The 13,282-nt window shown below is 49.1% G+C and overlaps 1 protein-coding gene across 1 annotated transcript in view; it reads right to left on the bottom strand.

Annotated features, from left to right (window-relative positions):
- LOC126517998 (MAM and LDL-receptor class A domain-containing protein 1-like) overlaps positions 1 to 13,282 on the bottom strand; it is a 48,511-nt gene that overhangs the window by 5,616 nt on the left and 29,613 nt on the right. Inside the window, exons 10-17 of the mRNA XM_050167838.3 lie at positions 12,123 to 12,207; positions 11,979 to 12,008; positions 11,146 to 11,286; positions 10,104 to 10,423; positions 8,136 to 8,220; positions 7,526 to 7,555; positions 5,851 to 6,024; positions 1,391 to 1,713 (exon numbers count right to left, since the gene is read on the bottom strand). Of these exons, the coding sequence (XP_050023795.2) occupies positions 1,391 to 1,713; positions 5,851 to 6,024; positions 7,526 to 7,555; positions 8,136 to 8,220; positions 10,104 to 10,423; positions 11,146 to 11,286; positions 11,979 to 12,008; positions 12,123 to 12,207 (1,188 nt within the window). The remainder of the gene's footprint in view (positions 1 to 1,390; positions 1,714 to 5,850; positions 6,025 to 7,525; positions 7,556 to 8,135; positions 8,221 to 10,103; positions 10,424 to 11,145; positions 11,287 to 11,978; positions 12,009 to 12,122; positions 12,208 to 13,282) is intronic.

Raw genomic sequence — 13,282 nt, 5'->3', positions numbered from 1 at the left:
CATGAGCCTGTTGCCTTCCTGTGTCTAAAAAAATATTTTTAAGTGAAATTTAGACACACTAAGCATAAAAAAAAAAACAATTCAGTGACAATTTAGTGGTAGATGCAAGAGAAACGCGTTACCATCACGTGGAAACTCTTTAAGGTCATGGGTCCACGATTTAGACCACGTTCATCACATTGCAAAGCGTTGTTCACGAGTTCATTCAGCAGATACACTTTCTTCCCATTTGACGCTCCTAATGCTAATGCATTGATACGCAACAGGAACGTCGGAAGCAACAAGTAGGAAAGTTATGCAAATAGATGTGCTAAATGTCACCCTCGTGGTAGCTGACAGATCTCAAGGCCACATTTGCCGTTAGTAATTAATTTTTAAAGCGAAGCTGTGTATGTCTGCCCTCCCATAGATTTGTCAATGTCCGTGCCTCAAAACTCGCCCACCCTCTATGAGGAGGCAATGCAAACCAGTAAGGCATGTGCTGACACCCGGCGTAGCAAGAGGAGAGGTAGAAAACGGGCGGCGAGTAGCAGCGAAGCGCAGCAGCCCGTAAGCGGCGCGGGGGGGCGGGGGCGGAGGGGGGATGCGGCGAAGTGACGCAGGTACCACGCCACTAAATTGGACAAGGGTGCGCATGCGAAATTTCAGGGGAACTTTCTGGACAGACATTGCGGATTCAGTAGTTCGGTGTGCGACAGGCTGTGCTTCGGGAACGATTTGACGGTGATTGGTAACGTTCGAGATGCCGCGAAGAGTGAAGGTCATGCGGTTTTCTCAACTACCCCAGCTCCTGACTTAGCCAGCTGTTCGGTTTGGCTGCGCCGAGGGAGTGATAATGATTGTAGCGCGCATCGATTATATCAGTGTGACAGGTGGATTGCTAACAAACCATCTGCTGCGTTTCAGCGCCTGCTCAAAGAACCGAATAGGCAGTTAGTATGCTGCGTGCGCTGGTATAGGGAGGTCACGTGTAGTTCGTACTGCCGAAGGACAAGCTGCTCACGAGGCCATACCTTCGAGACAGCAGACGTGAGCGAGAACGGCGGGCGACACGAACCAGCGAGGAGCGTGCCGAGGAGGCTGCCCGTAAGCGGCAGGCTCGAGCGTTAAGTCCGCCCAGATCGCTGAGCGATCGAATGCGTACGGGCATCGATTTGACATTATCAAAGAATGAGTCTGCATTTGCGAGTACGCCGATCTGCGTATATCACAACGGCCACATGCAGAGCCATTGTAACCGTCATTGCTCGTGACAATGAGTGATGGCAATAAAGTCTTCACCACAAGTTTTCTTACCACAATGTTTACAGCCCCGCTGGTCATCCACAGGGCAAAATGGCATTGATTTTTTTGTAAGAACATTTATTGCTCCAGCCGAGGTTTAACTGACCTTGAACGGCGCCTCGGCGGCCACCTTGACCTGGCCGTATCGCCAGTCCGGCCGGCTGGTGTCCATGCGTCTCGTCGACAAGCGCCACAGCAGAGTCCGCGGGGCGGCCGCGTTGCCGTTGGCGGCGCCGGCGTCGTCTCCGCCCGGTGGCGCCTCGGGCGCGTGAAATACGCTCAGCGTGGACGACTCCCCGCGGCCGAAAGGCGCGAACCAGAAGCTGAGGCAGCGCTCGCTCTGGCCCTCGAGCGCCGGGATCGGGGCGCTGCGGAGCACCGGGTTCTGCACCGAGTTCTGGTTGAAGATGTCGAAGAAGATGTAGCCGGCTGTGAAGGTGGTGGAAGGAAAGCACAGTGAGTGCTGAAAGATCGAAAGATGGGTCTCGTGGGTTTTTTGTTTTTTGTTTTTTGAAATGCAAGAGTAGAAAGCACGGGCAAATGACCGAACGGAAAGAACACGAATGTCTCAGGCTTCAATCAACGCTGTCAGGATTCTGTCGTATGCCTCTTTTATGTTGCGTCCCTCGATTTACGCGTTATAATATTTACCAAACATAACACGAATAACCCTAACATCCGCTCTAACTCTGATAGAAAGTTGGCCGTGTTACCCACAGCACGGCGACTCGGTGGCTATATTATGGCTTTTTGCTGCTGTGCCTGTGGCCATTGGTTCGGTTTCTGACCGCGGTGGCCGCATTCCGATGGGGGCGAAATGCAAGAACTCTCGTGGGTAACATTAAAAAATACCAGGTGGCCAAAATTAATTCGGAGCGCGCACTACGACGTCCCTAGTAGTCACTAGTGTTGCTTTGCAACATGACAAAAAATAATTATTTTTGATTTAGTTTTATACTCGTTACACACACGTGTATTAGCTATAGCGTAAAACACCGCTATAGTATGCAGTTACTACTGTTTGATTTCATTCTACATGCATCTGAGATTCTAGTCCCAAAGGGTGTAAGCAGAACAAAAAATTACAATGACGTTTCCCTTCGGGAACGCGAGTTGCGGGCAAACGTATGCGTGCCATTCGTATATAATTGCATAGCAATTATATTTAAATTCCAGGCGCATTCCTGCCGTCGACGTCACCGTGAAGTTCCGTATAATATTCAAGGGCGATAATATTGTCTCCGCACGCCGTATGCTCTGAGGGTGTGCCAGCTATCACAGCTCAATCTCGCGCACGCAACAGAGGAAAGCGGGGAGGAAGCGCGCTGTATTCTGTCACGCGCAGGGCTTCGGGGGAGGGTAGGAAGGGGGCGCATTCTCTCCGGGCGGCCCAGCCAGGCCGCTGTATTTTGCAAGCCATCTGCAACGGGCACAGGGTCCACGTTTCGCTGTTTTCGCGGCTTAGCTTCCGTTGATGCGAGTGGCAGCACGAAGGTCAATTCGCTCTCTGCTGCTGCCGCGTTTCCTCATTGCATCGTTTGGACAGCCAGTGTGCGCGGTTTGCCTAAGCGCGCTGACGCCGTGCTTGTTAATTTAGTTAGCAAGCGAATGTTCGGAGACTTATACGTCCTATAAGACTACTATCCTTACTTCGTATAGCTGCCTATTAATTTGCTATCGCAATCGATAGATTCTGTTCGGTGCTGCGCTTCCGCGATTCGCGCATGACATTTTGGTAGGCTTCCAAACAGACTTCACGCTGTTGAGGAATTTCTGAGCTACGGCGTATGGCCTAATGAACCCGCATCGTCGCAAGCCTCCTAGCCCGACCCTCGGGAGTCTGCTGCGTACGCGAAGACTGAGCCTTTTGCCGGACTTGATCGGCTTGTGCCCGGCGCTTGGCGGCGACTTCGGCGTCGGCCGACTCGTGCTTCCCCTGCCACCGCTTGCGTTGCTGCTCCGTTCTTCTCACTCGGCGGTAGGCCACTCGATCACGAGACAGGCCCTGTAGCTCCATAGCGTTGACACAACCCCTAGCAAAGGCCAGAGGAGGTCAACCCAGTGCGCCTTCGCCTACCTTCCTCCTCCGCGATGCTTCGCCTCGTTTCTCCGTCCCCTGCTTCGCTTAACGTTATCCAGACATGCCTGTACGTGGCGATACTTTGCCGCGCGCTCCTTTGTACTTTCCCCAGCGCGCGATTCTCTTCATCTCCAGGCGCCTTCCTCCTTCGCGGGTTTAAACGTAGACTCGCCGATTTCACTGGCTGGCCAGTTACGCTTGCGCGTAAAATGTACACACACTGATCTGAAACGTTCGGACATGACTCAAATTTGCTAAGGTTGTCGCTGTGCTTGAGAATAAAAGATCAGCAGCTCGTCGGCTTTGTGCCGAATAACGTGTGTCAGTCCAGTAGATAGTGGAAGAGTAAACTGGGCCGATCCAGGAGACCCGAAAAGCGAGCCAATCCCGGAGACAGTGTAATTCGCGGTCGCCTGGATCACGTGTCGCGTCTAGTTGATTTGCCGGGCAGGTACTTCATCGCTAATCCTGCAAAACGCGTTGAAGGAGGTCAAGAGTTTTGTATCATTTAATTAACCGCTTAAGGAAAACTGCACTTTGCACAGATTTCAAAAGTGTTGCGTTGGATCTGCGTAATGTTTTGTCGGTCGTCATTTTCATTCAAGTGGTGGCGCCGTTTCCTTCGGGGTACAAAGGGTGCCTATCATTTGGCAGACGTGGTGAGAACTGAGAGGCAGGAGTTTGTGAACCACGTAGTTGCGTCACGCGCGAACTCAGAACGAACGTTTTGCTGAGAAAAGTAAGTAGAAGGATCAGAATGCGCCACTCCGAAAAATTGGGGAAGGAGACATCACGAAATCAATATCTGGGCCTCAAGATTCCTACCACGAGGACATGCGCCTTGAGCACTGCCCGGCTTCGTTACCAGAGTCTCACGAACAAAGCATTAACGGTAATTACCACGCATTTACTGGTGTCCTTTGCCGCGAAATTAAGCACTATGTCTTATGCGGTATGGTATGGTATGGTATGGCAAAACTTTATTGAGGTCCTGCATAACCGGAAGGCCAAACCTCTCGGCCGCATCGTGGGCCTGCTGGACAGCCCAGAGTTGGTCAGCCAGAAGAGGGCTGCGGAGAACCGCCTCCCATCTGGCCGAGCTGTTATCGGTAATAGAGCGTAACCGGCCACACCACCAGAGCATGTGTTCTAACGTGGCTATTTCTCCACAATCGCTGTCTTATGCGGTAGCTCTCAGAAAATTGGCTCATCTGTGTTAAAGCAGGCCGCACAATAGAATGTGCAGACGGAAGCGAGAGCGCTTCGATAAAGCTGCAGGTGGATGGGAAGATTGTAAATCTACACCACGTGGCACTGTAAGAACAAACACATGCGGGGGGCTTGGTGGTGTAATGTTCTGGAAATTACAAGATGAAGAGAACATTCGATTCGTTGCCTTGTTCGTAGGTCAGAACTCCGGTTTCCCTGCTCAAGTGCACGTAAAACGAAGAAATGCGTTTATGGGTCAACCGATGGAACGATTTGAATGAAATTTGTTCCATTTGAGAGAGAAGGTTAAATATTAGCAACTCTAGGGAACGTAATTTTGATTTAGGACCTCTGTACTTCCTTAACAAGAAAATTTCGAGAATCCATAAGTTAAAAGCAACAGAAGCAAAAAAAGAAATAATTTACAATCCCTTTACGAAAAACTGCACCAAAAAACAGATGTCGCTGTGCCTTAAACTGCTTCTGTTTGAACACCCCAAGCGAGAAAGTCGGATGTACGAATTGACAAACTTAAGTGAAACTGTTACAATGTTAGCGAAGGTTTTGCAAAAGTCCTGCTCACGATTCAGTGGTATAAATAATAATACATCAGTTTTGTCCGCTATAGATGTATTATGCGTGGATATGGTGTTGGGCTGCTGAGCACGAGGTCGCGGGATCGAATCCCGGCCATGGCGGCCGCATTTCGATGGGGGCGAAATGCGAAAACACCCGTGTACTTAGATTTAGGTGCACGTTAAAGAACCCCAGGTGGTCGAAATTTCCGGAGGCCCCCACTACGGCGTGCCTCATAATCAGAAAGTGGTTTTGGCACGTAAAACCTCATAATTTAATTTTTAATGTATTATGTTTACAGAATTGTGACACCGTATTTTCTATTTTTTCATTCTGAGTTGCAATGTTGCAGATTGTTTACTTGTCTTGTTTCTTTTTTAATGTCATGATTTCCAAGAACATCTATAAAAATATTGCATAAAATAAGCATCGACTTTCCAGACTTACCACAGAAAATTATTTCTTGGTTCCTATGTGTTTTGATATAGGCACGCTCTAGTGGAAGGCGTCGTGTTAAGCTCAAACAACAAACACAGCCTGACGGTGAATCAAGAAAGCTTGGTAGCAGCACGGCTATACGGCACCGCTTCTTTTAAGATGACATTCTCATAAAAAACCGATACGTTCAGCAACGAGAACGTAAAGTGAAGCACGATCGACCTCAGAGATCTCTGAGGCCACGGGTGAAGCGGGGAACTCACTCGGCGCCCGGTAGGTGTGGTCCTGCAGGTTGGCCGGTCGGCTCACCACCGAAGCGAGCCTCCAAGTGAGCGAGTCCCTGGGCACCGATCCGACGCGCCCCACCAGGTTGGTCGTCGGCACCGATTCGGTGTAGTTCATCCAGCCACACATGTCGCGCTCGAAAGAACACTCGCCTGCGCACAGCATCGGCGTTATACCGTGGCTGGACGCACGGGTGACTGGCGGTTGTCGTGCGAGACTGCTAATCTATATAGCATGGCCTCCGAGATCACCCCCGCACACGCTCAGAGCGCGCGGGGGTGATCTCGGAGGCCACGTCTGTAGCTTGTAGCTGGCGCGTGGTTGAAAAAGATCCCTCGTCTGTTTGTGCAGCCTTGCAAGAAATTGAAAAACGGTTGAATAGGCGTGGGCAGAAATCTTAGCAACTGAAGATCGCGTGTCGCAGGAGTATGGAGACACAGGTAGCCGCGATCAGTTCCGACATTTTTCACAGCGTGGGGGCGTGTTGTCTGCGACTTTTTCTTTGTAATTCTAAGAGGAGAGCTTTGCTCTTCGTAGCTGCGTGCATGGATGCTTAAGGACTGAGATACCTCATGCAAGAAGTTTGACAATGTAGACGCGATTAGTTGCTGCTGCTACGTGTGAACAACAAACGCGAGTCAAGAGATTTTAGTACGGTTCAACGTCTTTCAGTCTCACAAGAGGGGAGGCAAGCATAAAAGTCAGGAAGATTTGGGATATATGATCAGGTGAGCGGAGGCTAAGATGCGAGAGGAAGATATCATTAGGAGAAGGCTGAGTATCGGCGAACACGAGCTGTAATATAGACTTGACTCGAAGATAACAGAATGCACAATTCATGATATTTATGGTAAGATGACACCCGTCGGGGGAACCGACTGAAAGACGAATCCTTAATGTACACACGCGAGAAAAAGTTTGGTATCAGCAAAACGTAAATAATTAAATGAAATCTCTTCTAGCAAAGCACCGGGCAACCCTGAATTGCTTCGACACATTGCTTTAATGCAACCCGCGCACATAGACTGTACTACTTGATTTCAGCCTGCACGACAGGCTATGAAAAAAAAAAAAAAAAAACATTTGTTTAGGGGTCCTGATTGGTCGGTGAATTTTTTTTTTTTTTTTTTGGCTCGCGAGCCTTTCTACGCAAGTGACCTATTTTTTGTGTTCCTTGAGGCCTACAGAGCTCTTTCTACACTAAAGTAAGCCTAATGCCAGCAATAGTAGCATCACCACACGACAATACATGCGAGCTTGCCACGAGCTGTACAAATGGCCTCAGAACTTTTGCGACAGATTTTATGCTATCTCCGTAGTTTCAGTGGCTGAAACATGCATAGTGCAACGAAATGGCAGGCTTGGGACAAGGACAACGTAGTCGCTTTGTCCGCCGGATTAGTGAGGGCGTCATGTCTTGTATAAAACGTGCCATCGCTTTCCGGGGGAGGCTAAGTGTAAGCGGTATCACTCCATTCATGTGACTGAGGCTTCGTGGATTTTACACCAAAGCGTATTGACCCTGCAGGACCCGGATGAGATATCACACATGCCCGATCGCTTTCTCTAATACTGGCACCAGCTGATCTGTGAAGCGAAGAATGAAGCAGCGGTTGCAATGAGGAGGAAGCAAAAATTGCAAGGGTGGCTTACCTGGAATAGCCTTGGCCTTTTCCGGAAATGCTAGACGAAAGTAACAAAGATGTTGGTTATGAAGATGGAGCTGCAACGCAAATTCGGCAGTTAAATTATGTGCAATGAATATCTTTCACACCCTTATAGCAGCAACCCGAGTGACTCTTACGTGATGACGAATTCCTTGCATTACCATCTACGCGCCATTGAAAGCGGCAAGGTCGAGATACAGGTTTAGCGAGTAAAAAAAATTACTGCATTTCTTGCGCTACGTAGCGCACAGGCGTTAGCCGGGCTAATGTGCGTTGACATCCTGTTTACTAAACTGTATCGAAATCTTTCCATGTGTCCCATGTGAAACAGTGCCAGACAGCCATATCCGCTGGACAATATTTGTCTATTTGTCCACTAATTAGGGGTCTATCCGCTTTAAATGCAGCGCTTCAGGAAGGTGGGCGTTTCCTACGGGTCTCGCTGATCAATAAAAGAAAATTAAGGTCACTGCGCGCCGCGTAGCATAGGCTCGGGAAAAAAATCTAGTCCCGAATGCACCAATACAACTCGCGCGCTCGTCGACTTCGCAGCTCTAAAAGCTATTTGGCTGTCGTACTTCGAGCATACACTCAACTGTTGCAGTCGCCGTCGAAGAAGCTGATGTCATCCACTGCCACGTAGCCCACCCTTCCGTGGCCCCAGATGCCTTCCAGCACCACCTGCGCACCAGTAAAAGAAGACGTTGGAAGTAGAAGTACGTCCTAGGGAAAAAAAAAAGTTGACAGTCAATAAACTACCCTTGCGTCAACTATCCTGAGTTGTCACCTTTAATTAAAATTCCACCTTAATCCAACTTGCTCTAATTGGCACCAATCTGAATCGAACCTTATTCAATTTATTAGACATTTATCCACCTTGATCCACTTTATCTATTTTATCTATTTATTCCGCCCTAATCCACTTTAATTCACCTTCATTCAATTTTGGGAGTGGGTCCCAGCGTCCGCCCGATGCCGTGGCGGTTCATCGTGGGATTTCGCAGTGCGAGCCGCAACAGCTTTAGCGCCGGGAACATGACGTCATCACCTGGTCACGTGAGTTTCGGTACCATCGGATGAGAACGCCAGACGGACGCCTGATTTTTTGCTACCATGCGGCACATAAAGCTTTCGCCTTAATAAAAGTGTAAAACGAACTCATTTATTGCATTTTCTGGGAAATACACCAGCAGCGGCTAGTCGGCACACCACCTTGTTTAATGATTGCAGTGCACGGCTGTACAATAACGCGATGGCATAACGGGCCCCGTGCCACCGAAAACCCGGCGTTGGCGTCGTGTGTCTAGCAGCGACCGTCTTGTGGAGGAGGAGGAGGAAATCACATTATTGCGTGTCCTGCGAGTTGGTGTGGAGGGCCGAAGGCCCCGCCTAGGTGACGGCCAGAAGTTCGTGGGTCCTGGCGGCATCCTCGGCCCGCTGGACAGCCCATAGTTGATCCTCGAGGGCGGAACTGAGCAGCCCGGCTTCCCGCGCGTGCGAAGGCTGCTGCTAGAAGACGCGTTCTCGTTATCTTTACGTATGCCTCGGCATTGCCATAATATATGCTCCGGAGTGGCTCTGGATTCGCATGTGTTACGTTCATCGGTTTGATATATATCCGGATATATGATGTGCAAGAGCGCCGGATTCGGATATCACCTAGTTTGTGAGCGAAAAATAATTCCGCACCAGGCATACGCAGCCCCGCAGGCCCTGCGTGTAGCGCAAAGAAGTTACTGAACTAATTGAATTTCTCAAAGTAAAATGCGTCAGAAAAATCGCAACGTACAGCTTCCACACAACCCACAGACATGATAGCGTCACATTGTAATTTCAATGTACGAGAAAACATAACTGTGTCACATGGAAACTCAAATCCAAACCTCTTTTCCAGCGTTTCGACCATTCACAGAGCGGTTCGCCGAGCTCCGCCCATTGCAACAACACCATCCAGATGGCCCACGCAAGGGGCCGTGTTTCTACCAGAAAGCTGGCCTTCTGGCACAGCGTTCGCCGCCGCTAAACATTACGGTTACATAAGCTGCAGCTGCTGGGAAGTGTAAGTCAGGGCACTTTGAATGCTATCACGTTCCACTCTTAAAGGTGAAGCTTGAGCGTCCTTCAAATCTTTTTCGTCATCTTTTTCAGTGCCGATCGGCAGCGCCGACCTATAACGTCCGCACGTAGCGGCGCCGGTGGGCGCTACAGGTTCACTTTCAAACTTACATTGATGTTGCGAGAGGCGAAGCGGTCGCAGTAGCGTAGGAAGTGCTCTCACGCACCTCTGATGTCAAAATTCTAAAGAGTGATAAACAGCCAGGGACGCTTACATCCGTTCCCGCAACAAGAGCCGTAAACACATCCCGATCACCGCGGTTACCCACTTTTCTTAAAGCCCGAGGTCTCAGGCAGGGTAACTACCGTCCTCGTATATCTCTGTATGGACGCTGCTTGCTGCACGACGTACGCCATCTTGCGCGGATCAAGCGATTGAGGTCTGCGTAAAATTGAGGTCTGTGTAATTTCACCTATCGCCCATTGCGTATACACCCTGTACCACCTGCCTGGTAGGCCTCGTTAATGGGGTTCCCGTCGGGCAGCTTGATGGGGCACCGGGCCACCATCCACCGGTGGCCCTGGTGGTTGTTCAGCCTCCACACGGTCTGCAGCGAGAAGAGACCCGGCGCCGCGTCGCGCAGCACGTGGACTCGGAGGGAGCCCAGGCTGGGCCCCGCCGGGTCGATGGTCCGCTCGAACATGTAGTAGGCGAACGAGATGCACCGGGGCAGCACGGAGTCCGGCCCGAGCTTGGGGCTCACCAGCCACGCCTTGGACCCGCCCCGCTGGGGCAGGTGGCTCGAGCTGGCCAGGTTCATGTAGTATCCTGCGAGGACGGGGCCGAGGGTTTGGAGGATAAAAGAAAGACACCGAAGGACACGCTCCGGCGTATAAATTGCACTGTGGAAATATAAGGTGCGCCGTGCGGATGGCATTCAACTGTAGGTGCCGTGCATAACAACATAGGTAGCGTGCGCTAAAGTGTGATCAGACAGAATTCTGTATGGCAAATGAAATCAACTTTATTCGACATAAACATTAATGAGATATATCTAATATTCGGCGTAATAGAGCCAGTACATAGCAGGGTACGAATACTAGTCAATATAGCTGCAGCATACACCTAGACGTTAAACATCTTGTTTTGATATCGTTCCTTCTTCCTTCATAATTTTAGGCACAAATCCAGATACGCGCTGCAGGCCGCAGAGTGAGCGGTAGCTAGTATCTGGAAGGTGTCGAAATACTGACGACGGGTGCCCGCTTGTGCAGACGAAGACGCACGAAAACGAATAAGCAGAACATACCAATGGTAGGATTCCAGACACATCGTATAACCTGGCTGCCTGGCCATGTTTGGTTTCTCCCTTGTGCTGTGCGAACCGCGCAGCATTGAGAACAACTCGCAGACACATTATTTTTGGGCCAATTGTCACCGGCTAAAACACTCACGCCGTGCAAATACTTGGCAAGTTAAATGATGGAATGAGAAAACGTTCAGGATTATTGGAACAAGCGATTGCGTTCTGTACGAATGGTCACACTGACCGTCCGGTTTTCGCTTGGTGTGATCCGCGGGTGGCCCGTTGACCCCGTAGCTGTACTGGCGGGTCCAGTCGAGATCGTCTAACCCATCTGCCGGGTGAGGGTTGGTCCAGCCGCACGTGTCCTCCTCGAAGTTGCAGTCACCTGCGTGTTTGCGGCGTGTTCAGCAATGCAGTTGCCTGTAGAGCAGGTAATTTTCTTTTCTTGGGATGACGCATTTTGTGCTTTAACGTACAAGCATGGTAACAACATTACGGGATCTAAGATGCAAGAAAAAGCAGAATATGTCCTGAGCCTGGGCAAATCTGCCTGTACTTAAAATATGCTACGTTCACAGAAGCGCTAGCGAGCAACGGAGCGTTGCACTGTTTGAATGACTGCGGAGCCAGAAGCTCGGCTAATATTTGTCTTTCTCGCTGAAACCGCATCCCTGTAATCTTTTGACTTTACCTATATCTTGCATACCTTGCTTACGTTTGTACGTGTGCGCTTTTCAGGCAACGACGTCCACTCGCTTTTTATTTTACGTACACAAATGCACTCCGTTGCCTGTCAGGACATTTGTGTGCGCAAATGTTAGCTTTTATGTAAAAGCCTCGCCTTACTTTTAGAGTCACAGACATAAATAATTTTTTTTAACTGTTCCCCTCTTTAAGGCCTGGGGAAATGACGATATCAAAAATAAGCAAAGAAATATTCGTTTGATTACAAACAAGGTCTAACAGATCGGTAGGATATTTTGTATAGAAGTTCAATGAGCTTTGGTATTTTCAGGCTAGATGCTTGCGCAATGAAAGAAAGATGATTCTGGATATGTGTGTGGCAAAAGAACGTACCTGAATTTCTGGCCGCCGTCTGCGGTGAAACTGAAAACGATCAGGCAGAAGGGATAAGGTGAAGACAGGACGCACCGGGAGCATAACTTGCCGGCGAAACGGGGCACTTTGTCAATCGAGCGTAGCCAAAATATCAGTACTCACTCGGACACGTGCCCACCCTGAAGGATATGTTGTCGATGGCGATGTTGCCCAGGGAGTTTGCGCCCACAGTGGCCTCGAGAATCAGCTGAGGGTTAGGGTTAAAATCGGAGTCACAAAAAGAAACGAACTCTTCGAAGGTCACAGCATTCAGTTGAAAAAAAGACGTTGGAGCATTAATAAAAAATATACAGGAACTGTGTGCAATGGAAGAGGAATAGATTATTAATGTCTATATTGCTACCAGGGTTGAGCGGTGCTTAATGTTTCACAATACCTATGACAGACTCCGTGCTTGAATGGCTACAGAATAAGTTTGAACACGTTCAGTTCTTCATGCACCCTAGGGCAGGCTACAAGGGCATTTATCTTCTATTTAAGACTTAATGGTGAAGATGTGAACGGTGTTAGCTGAAACATCAATGTCTATCGCCACAAATTCGAGCTGGCGAGAAATTTGAGAATCTGGCCGCCACTTATACAGGATTTTAGCTCAACGGTTTTGACTTCCCTACTGTTCAGCTTCAATGCCGCAACAAGGGCGTGTGCTCTAAATGAACTAGAAAGTTATTTAGTGAAACTTAGTTGCTTACATCACACTGCCACTGCGAACCGCTTCATAGCGTAAATCAACTCATTTGTGAGAATCGCGCTATATTCCTCAGAAGACATTTAATCAATTCTGTTGACACTATAAAAAAACACCACCTGCAATATCTACCAAGCATTCAGGTTAGCACTGTGCTAGGACCTCTATTCCTTTGCCTCCATAGCAGCTCCTCTCGCATCCGTTCAGCATTTTCTTGTTACTTCTATTCAGACATTTCCATATTCCTAATTGAAAACACGTGGTCGCCGTGTGCAGACCTGTTTCTTTTGCCAATTGAACATTGCGTTGCTCACCCTTCCGAAGGGCAAGTTAATCGTTTCTTTCAGGTTTACTTGAAAGAACAAGTTCAATTGGTTTGAAATCGTATAACCAATATTCTTTGGTCGACACTTTGAAGCGCGGGCTTACCACTTCCTTTATATGTTCACTTGAAAGAACAAGTTATATTGGTTTCACGATGTATGACCAGCAAAACCGTTTAGCGAGCGAGCGATTGGAGATAAGAAGGGCTATTTACTGCATTCCTTCAAAAACCACGGCGGTTCGGCGTTTT

This window comes from Dermacentor andersoni, chromosome 11, assembly GCF_023375885.2.
Source record: "Dermacentor andersoni chromosome 11, qqDerAnde1_hic_scaffold, whole genome shotgun sequence".
NCBI lineage: Eukaryota > Metazoa > Arthropoda > Arachnida > Ixodida > Ixodidae > Dermacentor > Dermacentor andersoni.
This window is presented reverse-complemented; position numbering and strand designations above follow the sequence as displayed.